Raw genomic sequence first — 22364 nt, forward strand, 5'->3', positions numbered from 1 at the left:
AGCTCTCGATTTCAGATGTCTTTGTCAGTTTCAATCAAAACCTGGCTGAATCTCATTTTTCTCTCTCCCTGGTTGTCACTCTCCCTCCAGAGTAACTTCCTGCAGCCGTTCCTGTCCCTGCCTGTCCCTAAGCCAGGCAGTAAGACGGGTGCCGGGGGGCTGTTGGGCCTGTGGCTGAGGCTGCTCCTGAGTGTCTCCTTCGGTGAGGACGGCCAGCTGAGTGTCCTGAGGCTGACTGGAGCCCTGGACCTCCTTGCTGACCTGGCCGCTACGCAGCCCCAACGCCACCGTCACTATGGCAATGGGAGCAGGCCCATCACCACGACGGACAATGCCCTCCTCATCCTCCACAATGTCTGTTTCAGCTCTGCCAACAAACCCAAAGTTCTGGCCAACGGTAGGGATGGAACACAGGGTATACACATGGATGTTTTTATCAGAGAGAGAGAGACAGGGAGAGATGTTGAGAAATGGTTTCTGTGTTTAAATTGCCCTATTTGTACCCTTGCATCACGTTTACACAAAATGCAATCTGATGACATTTTAGGGGTCTTCTTTTGAATTCGGGTTTTGTTCTTTCCAGTGGAAAGCTTTGGCTTCCTGTATGTGAATGTAAAAGGTGGGTGTTTGAAATGAAATGGAAGCTGTTAGGTCTTCTCTTTTGATACTTTGTGCTGAACTGTAACAGGAAACGATCTGAAACAGGATGTGTGAACAGAAGTGGTCTTTGTTTCACCATCACACCCTGTCAAACTCTCTTGTCTTTGCTAATGATGTGTCATTTTATGAATGGGAAATGTTTTATTTTCAAGAATAACACTATGTCCGACATGAATTATTTGTCCCTGTCCAGATAAGGCCATGAGGGTGCTGGTGTCCTGTCTGGACAGTAAAGAGGCTGAGGTTCGCTCTATAGGGGCCTCGGCACTATGGGCCCTGCTCCACAACTACCAGAAGGTACACACACACACACATCATTTTTAGAATCATAAGAGCTCATTTATATGAAGTACAGCTGTCTCTAACCTGCCGTTGTGATTCCTCACCTAAGGCCAAGACCACTTTGAAGTGTCCCTCTGTCAGACTCAGGGTGCATGAAGCCTATAAAGTTGCTAAGAAAGGTAAAACCAGACACTGAATGTGCTGAAAATGTTTGATGTGTCACTGTCCTGTTGTTATTGTGCTCTATTGCCTCAATGTGTGTGTCTGTGTGTGTGCCTATCTTTTTTTTGTCAGATGCAGAGAAAAATCCTGACATCATGAACACCTACCTGTTGAAGTGCCTTGAGAACTTAATTCAGCTGCTGAATACCTGACTGACACATTGATGCAATCTGACAGAATGTAGACACCTCGAAACCTTATTTATATTTGAAGTGAACATATGTGTGCAAACTTGATACAGTAGATATCGTTTTTTTAATGTCCCTACATCTTTTCTATGATCTGTGATGTTTTTGTAGGTTTTGTACATATTTTGGGGATTGAATCATAAATTAAAGTAAATAATGATGGCAGAAAAAGAATGTCTGACTTTTATGCTTACAAGATAATATAATGTTTCAGAATGACGTTCTGAACCTGATACCTTAGAAGACAACTCCAAGATATAGCCTTGAATAAGTACAATGATACCATTTCCTCTAAATGAGGCCTGTGTAGGAAAGGCTGTCATTTTGAAATAGCGCAACAGTGGTGGAACTGTGGCTGGAAAAGGGAGATGTCACCTCTGGTTGTGTCAACCCCAACACCGCATTTCAGTCAAACACACAGCTAACCAGAGCTGCTGCAGAATTACACACCGAAGGTAGTGCTACACACAATATTTCCCAGTATCTAAATATATATTTTATAATTACTAGTCTATGGTTTACAATAAACCACTGCAACACAGAGCACCTCTCTGTAGTAGCCTGATAGCATAAGCTAGCAGGACTAAGCTTTCCACCCACCACTCACCCTGCATATAAAGTGTCCCTCTGTGTAGAATGAGCTAACAAAGGGTTAGCTTGGTGTGTCCCCCCCCCCCACCCCCCCGGCCCCTCCCATGGACTAAAGTGTTTGTTTCTGTCCCAAAAGGCAATGTATTCCCTGTATAGTGCACTACTTTTGACCAGACCCCTTTGGGTCAAAAGTAGTGCACTAAATAGGGAATAGGTTGCCATTTGGGATGTAATCTTGCTCTGTAGCGCGAGAGACAGCTAGTAGGAAGTGCAGCCCTGTTGCCTCTCCACTCATCTCATCAATGCAGCTTTCATTCTGCCTCAGAGGGCCAAGATGGAGGCTGTACAAAAGGACCACTGGTACTTCATGGTACTCCTCATCTTTCTCTCCAGTCTCGAAGGTATGGGAATGTCACTTTTATTATTTTAAAGAATAATGTTGATCAGGGAAATGTAACTTTTTGTTGTATACTTGTACACTGGATTATAAAGCAGAACATTGAAAGTTGTTGGTTTAGCTAGGTAGGCTATTTGTTGTCTTACGCTTGGTAAATATTTAAGTTTACTGCTGTTAAAAGTCTCAACATAAAACATTATTACTGAAATATTCACCCAGATGTGTTTTAGTATTTATTTAGTTGCTTGAAGATAGCATACCATGAGCTGTTAGGATTAAAACTACAAAGGATTCTCTTTGACTTCTCATTGTCCTTATTCTCTATGCATGTTTCCACAACAATCAGACTGCGTTCAGACATTCTCTCTTCAACTCTTAATTAGGAGACTACAGGAACACCAACCATCTCATCAGCTTCTCAAACGTCCCTTTACTCGTACAGAGTCCATGTTAATTAGTTAATCTTTAGATGGGCAACGCTCCCCTGTTGCCTTAACAGGACTAATACAGTGAAAAGACACTTCTTCTGAACCTGTCAGACTAGCTATCTCCCCAAGGGATTGATCGAGTGATTTTTTTTAAAAATGTTGATCATCAGCTATTACCATTTCTGTTGATTTGTGTGGGCTAATATTCTCCAAATTAGTGATACCCAGGGGAGAGACTCTAAAGAGGGAAATGTATTTGATGACTGCTTCATCTTCAATTGGAGCAGCTGACTACGTGATGAAGGTTCTTCTTACAGGCTTTTCATTCTGCTCTAAGCATAATTTCCATGTCATAATTCCTGTGATTAACTATGTACTAAGGGCTGCAACTCCATATCAATTATTATTTTTATTTCTTTTACATTTGATTAATTTAGCAGACACTCTTATCCAGAGCAACTTGCGGTAGTGCATACATTTTTGTGCTGGTCCCCTTTGGGAATCGAACCCACAACCCTGGCGTTGCAAGCACCATGCTCTACCAACTGAGCTACACGGGATGCGATTAATCTGAATAAAAATAAACTGGAGATAACCTTAGGTCAGAATGGTTATTGAGAATTACTAGTATTCCTGATGAACTGACCAGCTAAAATCAGATAAATGTAATACTGTACACATGTATGAAAACATGCCCTCTGCCATGTCCAGTTTCTGTGCAGCAGAGAGATGTTACCACGGTGAAGCTTAAGGAAGGGATGGTTCTAGAGTGTGTGTGTCCATGGGAAGGGAACCTCAGCATGGTCTCCTGGACCAAACTGATCCGGTTTGAGAAGGCCCCTGTAGCTGTGTATCACCCTGAGTACGGAGTGTCCATCTCCCAGTACTACCAGACCAGGATCCAGTTCCAGAAGACCACACCCATGGATGGCAGTATCACCATCAGTAAGGTCACCCAGGAGGACGCAGGGCTCTACCACTGCTCTGTTCAAACCTTTCCTAAAGGATCCTGGGCGAGAGACATACGGGTGGAGGTGGAGGACACAGGGACTGTGGAAGAGGATGGTGCAGGTAGTGAAGCAGGTACTGTCTAGGACTTCTTGTGTATTTTCATTTAGAATATGTTGTCTACAATAATTGAGTTTGACTAGCTCGTACCAAATACTTTGACTGATAATGGTGATTGTTTTCATCAATCCCAGTGTTATTACTATGCCCATGCACCTTTTTAAATCTGTCTATTTTCTTATGTACGGTAACAAATAATTTTGACAGTAACCTTCCAAAACGTATTTCCTTCATAAAGCTTTTTTAAATTTCCATATGTACTAGGAAAAATGTTTGTTTCTTGGGCTTCAGGAAAGTGACTGAAAAAGTGCACCTGGTCCTGAAAAATAATTAACTGATTGAAGGTATAAGGGGGATATCGGTGAACAAATGCCGTGGTCAAGGCTACGACGGTGCCAGTGCAATGAGTGGAGTTTACGCCTGTGTTCAAACGCGCATATCAGACCCGAGAGCCTGTTTCCTATGTATGCCTAATTCTTTGAGTTTTAGTTTAGAAAACGATCTCTCAGAAGAAGCGGCAGCTACAGGGATGGTGAAAACGTCTTGATTGCCATAGCAACATCAGGGAAACTGGGAAGATGGGAAGTGCTTCAAATGAAGCAGTTCTGCAACATCTTTAATTCTCCATAATTCCCTGTCTCAACACTTTATGGAAATAGTTGAACTGTATATGAAACTCTGGGGGCAGGTCGTTTGGATACTGAACAGCCAATACATTGGCAGATGCAAACATATTATCTATAGCTGATAGGAGTTATTGAGGGTTTCAAAAAATATATATAAAAAAAATTGATTTTCGTTCATAGTGTGGAACCGGCGTTTGAGTTGTGTGGTTGCAACATCAACAGTCCCTTATCTCTGGTATAACTTGCCATGCATAATTTAAGACTAAGTTAAAATTGTGTGCAGCTCAATGGACATGTAATGCACAATGTCTCAGGAATGTCTGTTGACAATAAGTCGGGCCCACAACCTGGACATACAGGTCATGGTGAAAACATTAGCACACAGGAGACAAGGGGAGTCTCAAACTGGACTTAATTGGATTTAGGACTAATTTAATCTACCTTGAAAATTGCAGCCCATTTTTGTAGGCTATTAGCCAGAGTTCAAAAATACATGCCTGAATTTATCCTCAAGCCAACTACTTTTTTCCTCACTGTTAGGCTATTTGATGTCATTTTATAAATGCAATTTATAAAGTTTATAAATAACACCTAAATTGCAGCTAAAGATGGTATATACAGTGGGGCAAAAAAGTATTTAGTCAGCCACCAATTGTGCAAGTTCTCCAACTTAAAAAGATGAGAGGCCTGCATTTTTCATCATAGGTACACTTCAACTATGACAGACAAAAATGAGGGAAAAAAATCCAGAAAATCACATTGTAGGATTTTTAATGAATTGATTTGCAAATTATGGTGGAAAATAAGTATTTGGTCACCTACAAACAAGCAAGATTTCTGGCTCTCACAGACCTGTAACTTCTTCTTTAAGAGGCTCTTCTGTCCTCCACTCGTTACCTGTATTAATGGCACCTGTTTGAACTTGTTATCAGTATAAAAGACACCTGTCCACAACCTCAAACAGTCACACTCCAAACTCCACTATGGCCAAGACCAAAGAGCTGTCAAAGGACACCAGGTTCCGGTAGCCTATACAAGACAGCTTTGCATATATATATATATATATATATATATATATTTTTTAAATATTTTTTAAATATATATATATATATTTTTTAAATATATATATATATATTTTTTAAATATATATATATATATTTTTTAAATATATATATATATATTTTTTAAATATATATATATATATTTTTTAAATATATATATATATATTTTTTTTAAATATATATATATATATATATATATATATTTAAAAAAATATTTATATATTTAAAAAAAAAAATGTATATATATATATATATATATAGTTGAAGTCGGAGGTTTACATACACTTATGTTGGAGTCATTAGAACTCGTTTTTCAACCACTCCACAAATTTCTTGTTAACAATCTATAGTTTTGGCAAGTCGGTTAGGACATCTACTTTGTACATGACACAAGTCATTTTTCCAACAATTGTTTACAGACAGATTATTTCACTTATAATTCACTGTATCCAGTGGGTCGGGAAATTTACATACACTAAGTTGACCCATTTCCTACCAAGCCTTGACAGCTTGGAAAATTCCAGAAAAGTATGCCATGGCTTTAGAAGCTTCTGATTGGCTAATTGACATAATTTGAGTCAATTGGAGGTGGACCTGTGGATGTATTTCAATGCCTACCTTCAAACTCCATGTCTCTTTGCTTGACATCATGGGCAAATCAAAAGAAATCAGCCAAGACCTCAGGAAAAAAAATGTAAACCTCTACAAGTCTGGTTCATCCTTGGGAGCAATTTCCAAACGCCTGAAGGTACCACGTTCATCTGTACAAACAATAGTTTGCAAGTATAAACACCATGGGACCACACAGCCATCATACCGCTCAGGAAGGAGACTCATTCTGTCTCCTAGAGATGAACGTTATTTGGTGCGAAAAGTGCAAATCAATCCCAGAACAACAGCATAGGACCTTGTGAAGATGCTGGAGGAAACAGGTACAAAAGTATCTAAGTCCACAGTAAAATGAGTCCTATATCGACATAACCTAAAAGGCCGCTCAGCAAGGAAGAAACCGCACATGGCGACAAAGATCGTAGTTTTTAGAGAAATGTCCTCTGGTCTGATGAAACAAAAATAGAACTGTTTGGCCATAATGAACATCGTTATGTTAGGAGGAAAAGGGGGGAGGCTTGCAAGCCGAAGAACCACATCCCAACCGTGATGCACTTCACAAAATAGATGGCATAATGATGGAGGAAAATAATGTGGATATATTGAAGCAACGTCTCAAGACATCACTCAGGAAGTTAAAGCTTGGTTGCAAATGTGTCTTCGAAATGGACAATGACCCCAAGCATACTTCCAAAGTTGTGGCAAAATGGCTTAAGGACAACAAAGTCAATGTATTTGAGTGGCCATAGCGGTGTGTGAGCAAGGAGGCCTACAAACCTGACTCGTTTACATCAGCTCTCAGGAGGAATGGGCCAAAATTCACTCAACTTATTGTGGGAAGCTTGTGGAAGGCTACATGAAACGTTTGACCCAAGTTAAACAATTTAAAGGCAATGCTACCAAATACTAATTCAGTGAATGTAAACTTCTGACCCACTGGGAATGTGATGAAAGAAATAAAAGCTGAAATAAATAATTCTCTCTGCTATTATTCTGACATTTCACATTCTTAAAATAAAGTGGTGATCCTAACTGACCAAAGACAGGGGATTTTTACAAGGATTAAATATCAGCAATTGTGAAAAACTGAGTTTAAATGTATTTGGCAAAGGTGTATGCAAACTTCAGACTGCAACTATATCAAATTGGTAGCTGGTTAGTATTCCGTTGTAAATGTATTGGACAGTCTGCACTGCTTGAATTTCCAACTTGAATTACTGAAAAAGTAATTACATTGTTGTCAGTAGTCTAAAATGTCTTTGTGAAATGTTAGGCTTAACCTGAGAAATGACGACCCAATAGGCTTACCTATTAGCTAAGGCAAAGCTATGTCCGAACGCCGACCTTGTGTTGGGGCCCAGAGAAACTGCTTTATGCCAGTGTGTGTGTATTGATCATGTCACTACATATACACTACATGACCAAAAGTATGTGGACAACATTAGAAAATCATGGTCAGTAATATGGAGTTGGTCCCCCCTTTGCTGCTATAACAGCCTCCACTCTTCTAGGGAAGGCTTTCCACTAGATGTTGGAACATTGCTGCGGGGACATGTTTCCATTCAGCAATGAGCATTACTGAGGTCGGCACTGATGTTGGGCGATTAGGCCTGGCTTGCAGTCAGCGTTCCAATTAATTTCAAAGATGTTCGATGGGGTTGAGATCAGGGCCCTGTGCAGGCCAGTCAAGTACTTCCACACCGATCTCGACAAACAATCTTTACAAATATTTACTTTTTACTTTTTTTACCCAAATGTTGATCTTGTCTCATCACCTGGTGATCCTAGGCTTGTGTGTGGCTGCTCGGCGGTTGAGCTGTTGTTGCTCCTAGATGTTTCATCTTCAAAATAACAGCACTTACAGTTGACCGGAGCTCTAGCAGGGCAGAAATTTGACGAACGGACTTATTGGAAAGGTGGCATCCTATGACAGTGCCACATTGAAAGTCACAGAGCTCTTCAGTAAGGCCATTCTACTGTCGATGTTTGTCTATGGAGATTGCATGGCAGTGTGCTCGATTTTATACACCTGTCAGCAACGGGTGTGGCTGAAATAGCTGAATCCACTAATTTGAAGTTGTATCCACATACCTTTGTATATACAGTAATGTGAATTTTCTCAGCATTTTCTGCCTTTGTTTTGTAATTTCCCTGGATCACAGATGGAGATACTAACATCCACACCAGAGAACCTGAGCCTGACGTAATCCAAGCAGACACTGAACTCATCGCAGAGAGGAGCGACAACCTGACTATCAGCTGCAACCACGAACATAACGGGACCGTGTATGAGGTCACAGTCGAGAAGCTAGACCATGGTAGCGCCAGTGGAGTGGGCATCATGGCAAAGTGTCGGCTGGAGAATGGTGGTCTGTTTGGAGTAGACTACACACACAGGGGGATAGTGAACTGTTCAGAAAGACTGGACACACGTCTGCAGCTCAATGATGTGGGCGAGGAAGATGGAGGGTTATATAGATGTCTCTTCAATACGGACGCTGGGGTACAGACCACCACTGTGCTGCTGACTGTACTTAGCCCAGGTAAGAGGTCAGAGTTAAAACATTACCAGACTAATTGTAACCAGCGAAGGTAATTTCAGACAACTTAATTACTAATACACAGCGGTGCAAAAAGTACTGTCTTACTTGAGTAAAAATACTCAAAAAGATACCTTAAAAGACAATGACTCAAGTGAAAGTCACCCAGTAAAATACTACTTGAGTAAAAGTCTAAAAATATTTGGTTTTAAATATACTTAAGTATTTAAAGTAAGTGTAATTGCTAAAATATACTTAAGTATCCAAAGTAAAGGTAAAAAACATTTCATTTGTTTTTGATGGATAGCTAGGGGCACACTCCAACACTCAGACATAATTTACAAACAAAGCATTTGTGTTTAGTGAGTCCGCCAGATCAGAGGCAGTAGGGATGACCAGGGATGTTCTTTTGATAAGTGTGTGAATTGGACCATTTTCCTGTCAACATGTAACAAGTACTTTTGGTTGACAGGGAAAATGTATGGAGTAAAAATGACATTATTTTCTTTAGGAATGTAGTAATGTACGGATACTTTAAAGTATTTTTACCACTGTGTGATGGCTATGAGAGTGTAATGAAATTAGAATATCCAGACAGGTAACTGTGACAAGGTGTACATGTATAACTTTAAAAACCATCAACAGTTTGATCTGCACCAGTCGGAGATGAACTGAAAGCCAGTTCAGTTCCCTTAAGTGATTAGGACCAATGTGCATCCTAGGGCTGAGCTTGAGTATAATAATCACTCATACAGTATTTCAGTGCACCGTAACGTTGAGATCTTGAAAGCCTGGATAGACCAGTCCCCTGTGAAAGCAACCTCATATTTCCATGACAATGATGATCTACACTGAACAAAAATATAATCGCAACATGTAAAGTGCTGCTCCCATGTTCATAAACTGGAATAAAATATACCAGAATTGTTTTAAATGCACAAAAATATTATTTCTCGAAACGGTTTTGTTTACAAATGTGTTTACATCCCTGTTAGTGAGCATTTTATCAAGATAATCCATCCACCTGACAGGTGTGGCATTTCGAGAATCTGATTAAACAGCATGATCATTACACAGGTGCACCTTGTGCTAGGGACAATAGGGCACTCTAAAATGGCAAGTTTTGTCACACAGCCCAATGCCACAGATGTCTCAAGATTTGAGGGAGTGTGCAATTGGTGTGCTGACTTCAGGAATGTCCACCAGAGCTGTTGCCAGAGAATTTAACATTATTTTCTCTACCATAAGCCACCTCCAATGCCTCACAACCGCAGGCCACGTTAATGGCATTGTGTGGGCGAGCAGTTTGCTGATGTCAACGTTGTGAACAGAGTGCCCCATGGTGTTGGTGGCGTTATGGTGTGGGCAGGCATAAGCTAAGGACAACAAACACAATTGTATTTATCAATGGCATTTTGAATGCACAGAAAAACTGTGATTTTTTTTTTTTGTGACCAATAGATGCATATCTGTATTCCAAGTAAAATCTTGGAAATTGTTGCATGTTGCGTTTATATTTTTGTTCAGCATAGATCAAGATGCAGCATAGAGACCAGGTATTAATTAGGCTGTGTATACACATGCAACTCTGCTAACAATGACATCATACACACAGTGAGTGACATAGTGACACAGGATGTGGCGAAGGCCGTTAGCGGTTTGGTACAGGTGCAAAACTGAATTACTCATATTCTCTAGATGATGGGTGTGTTTAAGGAGAGAAGGAGGTGTTTAGATAAGTGGAAAGCAAACTATTATTTACCCAGATGTTTCTACCCAGTCTTTAAGACACAAGGGGTGAAGAAACTACACATATCACCTACCATTTTGGAAACACAGGTTAACATACAACCGTCTAATGTCCTCTTTTCTCCCTTCCTTTCTCCCTCCATTCTCTTTCCTCTCTCCTCCTCTCTTTTCTCCATCCATTCTCAGTTGAATTCAGCCTGTCTGAGTATCTAATCTACATTGGAGGGGGGGTGTCAGGACTTCTGCTGCTGCTCTCTGTCATTGTAATGCTGGTTGTGTGGCAAAGGTACAGTAAGTGTTGACTTTCTAGATTATTTCTTCATGCAGGGACAATTTACAGTTAGTGATATTTACTCTTAGCCTAGGTAAACTTATTCAGTGGACACACACGGATGAACACTTTATTTGCAGAAGGTCCCTTTGTACCTATTGCCCCTTTACACTGTCAAACTTTATTTGGATGTGATCTGTATGTGATAAATGAAAAAGTTCCACATATTCTTACTAGTAACGTACCCCTCACAGACCATGCATTAGTCATCCCAGTTAGAGATAAATAGGCTACTAGAGATAGGTACTCATTTGTTAGAGAATAAACTTTTTGCTGTGAAATTCCATTTCCCCAACCTTCTTTCACTCCCTCCGTCCCTCCCCTGCACCATATATCTGAGAGGCGGGCCACCGCTCACACTGAGTTTTACTCAGAGTGCACTTTCATTTCGCTTTCTTAGCGAGAAGTGTAGGTTCTGTACTTCCAGTAGAGTGTGGGCTTTAGGAGTGTACAGTATGTGTGTGTGGGAGGGGGATATATATGATGAGTTAACTAATACATCCTGGCTCCTCAGAGTTCACTCATAAAAATGCACAGTCCATCTTCTTATCTTGAATGAAAACGCATCCATATACACTACCGGTCAAAAGTTTTAGAACACTTACTCATTCAAGGGTTTTTCTTTATTTTTACTATTACTATTTTACATTGTAGAATAATAGTGACGACATCAACACTATGAAATAACACATATGGAATCATGTAGTAACTAAAAAAGTGTTCAAAATCCAAATATATTTTATATCTGAGATTTTTCAAAATAGCCACCCTTTGCCTTGACGACTGCTTTGCACACTCTTGGCATTCTCTCAACCAGCTTCACCTGGAATGCTTTTCCAACAATCATGAAGGAGTTTCCACATATGCTGAGCACACTGCTTTTCTTTCACTCTGCGGTCCGACTCAAACCAAACCATCTAAATTTGGTTAAGGTCGGGGGATTGTGGAGGCCAGGTCATCTGATGCAGCACTCCATCACTCTCCTTCTTGGTCAAATAGCCCTTACACAGCCTGGAGGTGTGGTGGGTCATTGTCCTGTTGAAAACAAATGATAGTCCTACTAAGTGCAAACCAGATGGGATGGTGTATCACTGTAGAATACTGTGGTAGACATGCTGGTTAAGTGTGCCTTGAATTCTAAATAAATCACAGACAGTGTCACCAGCAAAGCACCATCACACGGTCTCCTCTGAACAGTTGATGTTGAGATGTGTCTGTTACTTGAACTCTGTGAAGCATTTATTTGGGCTGTCATTTCTGAGGCTGGTAACTCTAATAAACTTGTCCTCTGCAGCAGAGGTAACTCTGAGTCTTCCTTTCCTGTGGTGGTCCTCATCAGAGCCAGTTTCATCATAGCGCTTGATGGTTTTTGAGACTGCACTTTCAAAGTTCTTGAAATTTTCCGTATTGACTGACCTTCATGTCTTAAAGTAATGATTGACTGTCGTTTCTCTTTTCTTATTTCAGCTGTTCTTGCCATAATATGGGCTTGGGCTTTTACCAAATAGGGCCATCTTCTGTATCCCCCTCTACCTTGTCACAACTCATCTGTTTGGCTCAAACGCATTAAGAAGGATAGAAATTCCACAAATTAACTTTTAACAAGGCACACCTGTTAATTGAAATGCATTCCAGCTGACTACCTCATGAAGCTGGTTGAGAGAATGCCAAGCGTGTGCAAAGTTGTCATCAAGACAAAGGGTGGCTATTTGAAGAATTTCAAATATAAAATATATTTTGAATTGTTTAACACTTTTTTGCTTACTACAAGATTCCATATGTGTTATTTCATAGTTTTGATGTCTTCACTAATATTCTACAATGTAGAAAATAGTAAAAACAAAGAAAAACCTTTGAATGAGTAGGTGTTCTAAAACGTTTGACCGGTAGTGTAAATATGGTTGTATGCTTCTGGACCAAAATAACCAGCTATTCTACCCGTCTCTCTGCCTGTCTGTCTCTGTCTGTCTCTTCAGAAAGAAGAAGATGAGAGCGAAGTACATAACCAAACTGCATCCAGCTCAGAGACGGGTAAGAATATAACATTATATCTTGTCATTTCCTAATGTGGATACTAATAAAATAGCACTATATCTTGTTTCCATGTATCAGTCAGTGCTTTTCCATAAATGTGGCACATCTCTAACATATCTCTAATATAGCTCTAATGTCTTTGTAGTCCTGCAACGACTATGAGAACGTTCCTGTGTATGACAGGATGAGGAAGGGGACCAATCAGAGAGGAGATAGCCCAGTGTACGGCAACATACACACCGTACGTTCACACACTAAAAGGAAGAGATAGGGAGAAGTATTGTGTTACAGACCCCTGTCTGACCCCTATCATGCTGTAACAGTGGCACAGCCACAGTCTCCCCATTGAAACATTCAAGAATATGATATTCAACCTCTTATAGTGGTCAAAGACTGTGGGACAGAATCATTCATATAACTGCAAAGTAGGCCAACTTCAATTAAAGTATGTATCAGTCTGACTTACACTTTGTTTGCTCTCAATCTATGCAGCTCTATGTAATCCCTTGAAACATTGACGGTTTGTTTAGATATACATTTGCCACTAATAATATGTAAAACACTCATGTTGTATAATATATTGTTGAAGGCTTTACATGCAGTAATACCGTCCCATAACAAACTGTTATTAAAAGCCTCCCAGCTTCATTCAATTCCTTAGTTATCCCTAACTCAAACGTGTGACAATGAACAAACCAATCATGCTGTTCCATCCCCTGGGAATGCTGTGTTTTCCTGTTGTAGTTACACAGATTGGGTCCTGTAGGTTCTTATGTGATGCTGCAATGTTATGTTATCATGGAATTGTTCACATGTAAATTCAGCAAAATTATGATAGTCAATGGAAATATACTGTACTATTGTATTTTTTCTATATCTAAGCCATAGATGAAATATTTCTTCTCTTTCTAGCTGTAGAATCTAGATGAATGCTGTGATTAGAAATTCTTCTGACACTGTTGGACAAAAATGCAATTCTATTCCTAGCTGAGAATAAAATGGAGGTCTTGGGAATGAAAGATGTCTGGGCTCTCAGCAAGAAGAGGAAGAGGAGGATGCAAAAAAATGAAAGAATAATGGACAATTTACATTCGGAATACAGGGTTTTAGTCTTGTTAATTTATTAAGCCTAATTGTCTGCGTCGGTACAATAGGTGCTGATACTGTGTTTCTCTGTGACTTTAATGACCCCATGTGGACTAAATAACACCTACTCTACTGTGACATGAGTTGGTCTCTTCCAGGAGTGTTTGGCCGGGATTCAATCGAAGGTGTGTTGTAAACAAGGGCATTGCACTTGACTTTTGAAGGTAATTGACGCATGTGCCGACATCCGCAGCGCTTGCCATGAATGTGATCTCCGAATGTGATCTCCGAATGTGATCTCCGAATGTGATCTCCGAATGTGATCTCCGAATGTGATCTCCGCGAATGTCTGGAACATTGACTTTTAAAGCATATTGCAATTTGCTTCTCTACAATGCACTTTTGTTTGAACCCCTGCCATAGCAACTGCATTTAGCCCTGTTGCATGTTGGTTAAATCGGCACAGAAATGTATTGTCATAAAAAATAAATAAAATAAAAACATCTTTATACCTTGACAACATGTACATTCAATTTATTCTCTTTCATCAAAAAAACATTACATATATACATTTAGTGAGTGAACAATGTAATCCTACACTCAATGTACAGTGGGGAGAACAAGTATTTGATACACTGCCGATTTTGCAGCTTTTCCCTACTTACAAAGCATGTAGAGGTCTGTAATTTTTATCATAGGTACACTTCAACTGTGAGAGATGGAATCTAAAACAAAAATCCAGAAAATCACATTGTATGATTCTTAAGTAATTCATTTGCATTTTATTGCATGACATAAGTATTTGATCACCTACCAACCAGTAAGAATTCCGGCTCTCACAGCCCTCCTGTTCTCCTCTCATTACCTGTATTAACTGCACCTGTTTGAACTTGTTACCTCTATAAAAGACACCTGTCCACACACTCAATCAAACAGACTCCAACCTCTCCACAATGGCCAAGACCAGAGAGCTGTGTAAGGACATCAGGGATAAAATTGTAGACCTGCACAAGGCTGGGATGGGCTACAGGACAATAGGCAAGCAGCTTGGTGAGAAGGCAACAACTGTTGGCGCAATTATTAGAAAATGGAAGAAGTTCAAGATGATGGTCAATCACCCTCGGTCTGGGGCTCCATGCAAGATCTCACCTCGTGGGGCATCAATGATCATGAGGAAGGTGAGGGATCATCCCAGAACTACACGGCAGGAACTGGTCAATGACCTGAAGAGAGCTGGGACCACAGTCTCAAAGAAAACCATTAGTAACATACTATGCCGTCATGGATTAAAATCCTGCAGCGCACGCAAGGTCCCCCTGCTCAAGCCAGCGCATGTCCAGGCCCGTCTGAAGTTTGCCAATGACCATCTGGATGATCCAGAGGAGGAATGGGAGAAGGTCATGTGGTCTGATGAGACGAAAATATAGCTTTTTGGTCTAAACTCCACTCGCCGTGTTTGGAGGAAGAAGAAGGATGAGTACAACCCCAAGGACACCATCCCAACTGTGAAGCATGGAGGTGGAAACATAATTCTTTGGGGATGCTTTTCTGCAAAGGGGACAGGACGACTGCACCGTATTGAGGGGAGGATGGATGGGGCCATGTATTGCGAGATCTTGGCCAACAACCTCCTTCCCTTAGTAAGAGCATTGAACTTGGGTCGTGTATGGGTCTTCCAGCATGACAACGACCCGAAACACACAGCCAGGGCAACTAAGGAGTGGCTCCGTAAGAAGCATCTCAAGGTCCTGGAGTAGCCTAGCTAGTCTCCAGACCTGAACCCAATAGAACATCGTTGGAGGGAGCTGAAAGTCCGTATTGCCCAGCGACAGCCCCGAAACCTGAAGGGTCTAGAGAAGATCTGTATGGAGGAGTGGGCCAAAATCCCTGCTGCAGTGTGTGCAAACCTGGTCAAGAACTACAGGAAACGTATGATCTCTGTAATTGCAAACAAAGGTTTCTGTACCAAATATTAAGTTATGCGTTTCTGATGTATCAAATACTTATGTCATGCAATAAAATGCTAATGAATTGCTTACAAATCATACAATGTGATTTTCTGGATTTTTGTTTTTGATTCCGTCTCTCACAGTTGAAGTGTACCTATGATAAAAATTACAGACCTCTACATGCTTTGTAAGTAGGAAAACCTGCAAAATCGGCAGTGTATCAAATACTTGTTCTCCCCACTGTATTAAAAAGTGCTATCAACAAATATGACAAAGTAACAAAACACTAAAGCATGTAGTGTGTGACTATTTAGACACAAACATCAAACTAACATTGAGGTGGTACTGTAGGAACATTACCATTGTATAACGTACAGTGGTGTTAAGTACTTTAAGTAAAAATACTTTAAAGTACTACTTAAGTCTGTTTTTTGGGGGTAACATTACTTTTACAACTTTTACTTTTACTTCACTACAGTCCTTAAGACAATACAGTACTTTTTAATCCATACTAGTTACCTGACACCCAAAAGTACTCGTTATATTTTGAATGGTTAGCAGGACAGAAAAATTTTCAATTTCACACACGTATCAAGAGAACATCCCTACTGCCTCTTATCTGGTGGACTCACTAAACACATGCTTCATTTGTAAATGATGTTGGAGTGTGCCCCTGGCTATCCATACATTTAAAAAACAAGAAAATGATGCAATCTGGTTTGCTTAATATAAGGAATATGAAATTATTTATACTTTTACTTTTTTTATACTTATGTAAATGTTAGCAATTACATTTACTCTTGATACTTAAGTATAGTTAAAACCAAATACTTTTGGACTTTTACTAAAGTAGAATTTTATCTGGGTGACTTTCACTTTTGAGAAGTGTTCTATTAAGATATCTTTACTTTTACTCAAGTTTGACAATGGGCACTTTTCCCACCACTGGTAATGTAGTACCATTGAAGACAGAAAACGTCTACTGTCTATTTCTATATTATATTCAAACAAGATGTGTCTGACATCAACAGTGTGAGAAAGACATGTAAAGTGGAAAACAACAAATAATGAATGTCACAGAACTACCTGGTACTACTCTCTCTCATTACCACAGTTGTATAAATACTCCAAACAAACTACAACTACTTTCTCTCCCTACCACAACTGTATAAACACTCATCACAAACAAAATGTTACTACTTTCTCCCTTTACAGTTGTGTAAAATAGTAGAGATGGATTAATTACATTAAACACAGGTGTGCAGTAGTGAGTTTCACCCAGTTATCATTGTATCAGATAGATACTGAGAACCTTTAGTAGAAGGGCACTTTCTTTGTTAATCCAACCCATGTTCAGGTTAAATTGATTCACTTATAATATACAGTAATTAAACAAACAGCAAATTGTGTGTAACTGTGAGATCTAAACATGATATTCATGGATATTATTTTATAGCGTGCCCTGGATGTTTCTGGGATTCCATATAAACATATCTATCTCCTATGAAAATAAATGTTCAAACGTTGACCAAAATAATTCACACAACAAAGAAAGGAAGTAGCTCAAAAGGATAACAGTGTTTCGACTGATTTGCTCATCCGTATACCTCAAACTGATTGTCTTTTCTTGTGAACATTGACTCTGTGTTCGTATGATCTGTGAATTTGTGGATCATATCTTTTCTCAGATAATGACAGACGACAAGTCTTTTTTTGTTTAAATTGGACAAGACTATTTTCAGAATGTCTTGCACCTAAGAGGAGCCGAGGGCATAGATACACTAGAATAATGACAGACACGGACCCGGGCCAGAGATTAAGCCTGTGGGTGTCTGGTACAGTAGTGTCACACTCTGCAGTCTGCATGCGTCAGAAGGCACTTCGTACTGTGGCTGGAGGACAGGGCGAGAGGTCTGGAAAACATCAATAGTCAGACCAAGCATGGTCACAGTCTGAGTGCTCGAGACAGAAGCCAAATAAACTGCTTGTTCACAAGGGTCAGCCTTAAATAGGTTATAGTCTATACTGTAGGTCCAAGTCAAGTTGCACTTAGATATAGCCTATAGGTGCTAGGCAGATTTGTTAATATTTTCATTGTATGCTTTTGTTCATGCGTTTGGAAGTTGGGATGATTTGTATAGATTTTTAAATATGTTGCCTGCAGCATCTATCTCAGACCTGTACTCGTGAACAGGCAAACCATTTGGAATGGAGGGACGTGGTGCTTGTTGCAGGTAAACTAAAAAGCCAACAAATATTTCAGAACGTTACAAGTTTTCCCTAATGAATGGGCCCCAGCAGGTGTCAGAACATCAGTGTGGGGGAAAATTAAAGGATGAAAAACACATTCCAATTTTTTGGACCTTCAGTCACAAGACATTAACAACTTACAAACATAACCCTTTTCAGCATTGCTTTGCAATCTGCATAAACTTTAGACATTTCAGAATGAATGATATGCAGTTTGAAAAAAAGGCTAACCAACAAGGGACTTTACAGTGAAAGGACCCAAAGTACTCGCAAACACTATGACACGTAGAGTATGTCTCCCGTTTGAAAACTACAAGAGAAATATTTTTGGTGCAATTGTTTTAGCCTATGTTGTCTCACAACGGGTACAAAAAAGTCTAGAATAATATATATATATGTACCGCTCTACAATTAACACTCGTCATAATTTATTAACATACAATGCCATATTATACATGTTCCTATACATATTTCTACAGCCTTCTAAAGTGTTGGAATGTCCAGGTTTGTCCTGTAAGTGCTTGTCATTGGAGCATCCCCTGGTTGCAGTTTGAGCCATAGCCACTGGAGGGGGAAAGTGCCTCTTCCTGGTGCTGAGAGGACTGCTCTTCTTCTGTCTGTTCAGAGAGGAAGCTGGGGAAGGTCTGTGCTCGGGGGATCATCGTCAGGCTAGTACCTGGAAACAACAGGAGAAGACAGTGGTGAGGAAAAGGATAGACTCTCTGGCTATGGTCCATACTAGGTCATTCAGTGCCTTCAGAAATGATTCATACCCTTTATTCCACATGTTGTTGTGTTACAACCTTAATTCAAAATGGATTAAATCAATTGTTTTGCCACACCCATCTACACATAGCACACCATAATGACAAAGTGAAAACATATTTTTACAAATGTATTGAAAATGAAATATACAAATATGTCATTTATGCAATTATTCACACCCCTGAGTCAATACATGTTAGATTCACCTTTGGCAGCGATTACAGCTATCTTTCTAGGTAAGTCTCTAAGAGCTTTGCACGCCTGGGTTGTATAATATTTGCACGTTCTTTTTTTATTCTTTTTGAAATTCTTCAAGATCTGTCAAGTTGGTTGTTGATCATTGCTAGATAGCCATTTTCAAGTCTTGCCATAGATTTTAAAGCTGATTTAAGTCAAAACTGTAATTAGGCCACTCAGGAACATTCAATGTCATATTGGTAAACAGCTCCGGTGTAGATTTGGCCTTGTGTTTTGGATTATTGTCCTGCTGAAAGGTGAATTCATCTTTCAGTGTCTGGTGGAAAGCAGATGGAATCAGGTTTTCCTCTAGGATTTTGCCTGTGCTTAGCTCTATTCTGTTTATTTTTTATCCTGAAAAACTCCCCAGTCCTTAACTATTACAAGCATACCCATAACATGAGGCAGCCACTACTATGCTTGAAAATATGAAGAGTTGTACTCAGTAATGTGTTGTATTGGATTTTTCCCAAACATAACACTTTCTATTCAGGGAAAAAGTTAATTGCTTTGCCAATTTTTTTTATAGTATTACTTTAGTGACTTGTTGCAAACAGGATGCATGTTTTGGAATATTTTTTATTCTCTAAAGACTTCCTTCTTTTCACTCTGTCAATTAGTTTAGTATTGTGGAGCACCAACAATGTTGCTGTTCCATCCTCAGTTTTCTCCTTTCACAATCATTAAACTCTGTAACTGTTTTAGAGTCACCATTGGCACTCATGGTGAAATCCCTGAGTGGTTTCCTTCCTCTCCGGCAACTGAATTAGGAAGGACACCTGTATCCTTGTAGTGACTGGGTGTATTGATACACCATCCAAAGTGTAATTCATAACTTCACCACACCCGAAGAGATATTCAACGTTTGGTTTAAAAATGAACCGATAGGTGCTTCCCTGGTCTTTGTGGTTGAATCTGTGTTTTAAATTCTTTCTGAAGGTGCACTGTACATTGTATTCACTCCCATTTGACGTTTTAATTTAATGTAAAATAGATTAAATTGAGATGTATTGGTCACTGACCTACCCACTATACCCCATAATGTCAAAGTGGAATTATGTTTTTTTTTATTTTACATTTTTGCAAATTAATTAAAAATGAGAAATATCTTGAGGCAATAAGTATTTAACCCCTTTGATATAGCAAGCCTAAATAATAGCAACCCTAAAACATTTGCATAACAAGTCACAAAATAGGTTGCATGCACTCACTCTGTATGCAATAACGGTGTTTTGCATGCCCCACACACACAATTACCTGGAAGGTCCCTTAGTTGAGCAGTGAATTTCAAACACAGATTCAACCACAAAGACCAGGGAGGTTTTCCAATGCCTCGCAAAGAAGGGCACCTTTTGGTAGATGGGTGAAAAAAGAAGACGTTCAACATCCCTTTGAGCATATTGAAGTTATTGATTACACTTTGGATGGTGTATCAATACACCTTGTCACTACAAAGATACAGGCATCCTTCCTAACTAAGTTGCTGGAGAGGAAAGAAACCGCTCAAGGATTTCACCATGAGGCCAATGGTGACTTTGAAACAGTTAGAGTTTAATGGCCGTGATAGGAGAAAACAGCATTGTAGTTACTCTACAATACTAACCTAAATTACAGAGTGTAAAGAAGGAAGCCTGTACAGAAGAAAATATATATAAAAAAATTATCCGGTTTGCAACAAGGCACTAAAGTAATACTGCAACAACAAAAATGTGGCAATGCAATTACCTTTCTGTCCTGAATACAAAGCGTTATGTTTGGGGCAAATAAAATACAACACATTACTGAGTACCACTCTCCATATTTTCAAGCATAGTAGTGGCTGTATCATGTTATGGGTATGGTTGTAATCGTTAAGAACTGGGGAGTTTTTCAGTATAAAAAATAAACAGAATGGAACTAAACACAGGCAAAATCCTAAAGGATAACCTGGTTCAGTCTGGACAGGACAATAACCTAAAACACTTAGCCAAATCTACACTAGAGTAGCTTACCATGAAGACAGTGAATGTTCCTGAGTGGATAAGTTACAGTTTTGACTTAAATCTACTTTAAAAAAAAATCTATGGCAAAACCTGAAAATGGTTATTTAGCAATGATCAACAAAAGCTGTTAGAGACGTACCAAGAAAGACTCATAGCTGTAATCGCTGCCAAAGGTGCTTCTACAAAGTATTGACTCAGGGGTGTGAATCCTTATGTAAATTGGATATTTCTGTATTTCATTATCAATACATTTGCTAAAATGTCTACAAGCATGTTTTCACTTTGTAATTATGGGGCATTGCGTGTAGATGGGTGAGAAAAACATATCTAATTGATTTTGAATTCGGGCTATAACACAACAAAACATTTTATAAGTCAAGGGGTATGAATAACTTCTGAAGGCACTTAATTATATGTAGTATGCTGTGGGTGTTGGAAGAGTGTGTCTTGTTTCACCCAACCTGAAACATAGAAGATGTTTGTCTCATATCGCTTTGACAATCTGAGAGTGTCTGTTGAAAACATATGTTCACAACAACAATTCAGTGTTTGCTTTGTTGTACTGCACAGCGCGAAACGTTTAGCTTGTTTCTCTGCAAAAAAACACCTCTCTTCTTAATCCAAATTATTTATCCAATTTGCTTCCGACATCCTGTTTTCAGATATGTTTGGAAATGGGTGTAAATGGATACTTTGGGGGGTGTTTTTCACTTAGACTCCGGTCATTAATAATGGATGGGAGTCAGCTGGTCTCGGAAATGTGTGGCGGTAAGATGAGGACACAGTAGAGTGCAGAGGACTGCTGATTGGGTGTTGCTGACCAGGAAGGAAGTGGATATCAATCAATATTTCATGAGGTCCAGAAGAACCCTTTAGACTATATGCTGCAATCAACCTTAACTCCAACACCTCTGGCTGTTTATTAACTATATTCATCCAATCTAATAGACCAAGCAAAGCAAATTATACATCAATACACTGTGCACGCTTTGCTAGAGATGAATTGAAACTGAACTCATGAATTGCAAATTATAGGTTATGTTCTATGGTACAGGTATGTCCATTTTAATATCAAAGACAGTAATTCCTTGCTTTATTCCTTGCCAGGTGTGAACCCCCTCCAGTGTGCCCCTGTGTCTGTATGCTGTAGCTGGATCCTATCAGGAGGGAATTGGTGTGTGGTTACTGGTCTGTGCCACTCTGTGCCACCCTGCCTCTTCAGTGTGGTGCCAGGCTAGCCGTGCCACCACACTGTGTGTCTGTCAATGACTCCTCCACATAAACCATGTTCCAGTCACCTTGGCAAGCG

General features: G+C 39.6%; 3 protein-coding genes across 11 annotated transcripts in view; 2 read left to right on the plus strand and 1 right to left on the minus strand.

Annotated features, from left to right (window-relative positions):
* Window positions 1-1523, plus strand: part of rttn (rotatin) — a 64998-nt gene extending 63475 nt beyond the window's left edge. For all 4 annotated transcript variants that reach the window (XM_036935152.2, XM_036935151.2, XM_090189716.1 and 1 more), the window contains 4 exons: window positions 91-397; window positions 854-957; window positions 1052-1121; window positions 1237-1523. In XM_036935152.2, coding sequence (XP_036791047.2) covers window positions 91-397; window positions 854-957; window positions 1052-1121; window positions 1237-1316 — 561 coding nt within the window. In that variant the 3' untranslated portion in view covers window positions 1317-1523. The remainder of the gene's footprint in view (window positions 1-90; window positions 398-853; window positions 958-1051; window positions 1122-1236) is intronic.
* A 472-nt stretch (window positions 1524-1995) lies between these two features.
* cd226 (CD226 molecule) lies at window positions 1996-14389 on the plus strand. Of its 6 annotated transcripts, none has more exons than XM_021620468.3 (6): window positions 1996-2344; window positions 3480-3851; window positions 8295-8675; window positions 10608-10707; window positions 12729-12783; window positions 12932-14389. In XM_021620468.3, exons 1-6 carry the CDS (start codon window positions 2278-2280, stop codon window positions 13055-13057), a joined length of 1101 nt encoding a protein of 366 aa, XP_021476143.1. In that variant the 5' UTR covers window positions 1996-2277; the 3' UTR covers window positions 13058-14389. The 6 variants fall into 6 exon arrangements, with proteins under 6 accessions (XP_021476143.1, XP_021476149.1, XP_021476146.1 ...); XM_021620474.3 differs by having other exon boundaries at window positions 2055-2344; window positions 10608-10712; XM_021620471.3 differs by having other exon boundaries at window positions 2055-2344; window positions 10608-10712; window positions 13774-14389.
* Window positions 14378-22364, minus strand: part of dok6 (docking protein 6) — an 83389-nt gene continuing 75402 nt past the window's right edge. Inside the window, exon 8 of the mRNA XM_036935154.2 lies at window positions 14378-18747. Coding sequence (XP_036791049.1) covers window positions 18596-18747 — 152 coding nt within the window. The 3' untranslated portion in view covers window positions 14378-18595. The remainder of the gene's footprint in view (window positions 18748-22364) is intronic.

Source organism: Oncorhynchus mykiss, chromosome 11, assembly GCF_057628025.1.
Source record: "Oncorhynchus mykiss isolate SJ-2025 chromosome 11, ASM5762802v1, whole genome shotgun sequence".
In the NCBI taxonomy this organism is placed as follows: domain Eukaryota; kingdom Metazoa; phylum Chordata; class Actinopteri; order Salmoniformes; family Salmonidae; genus Oncorhynchus; species Oncorhynchus mykiss.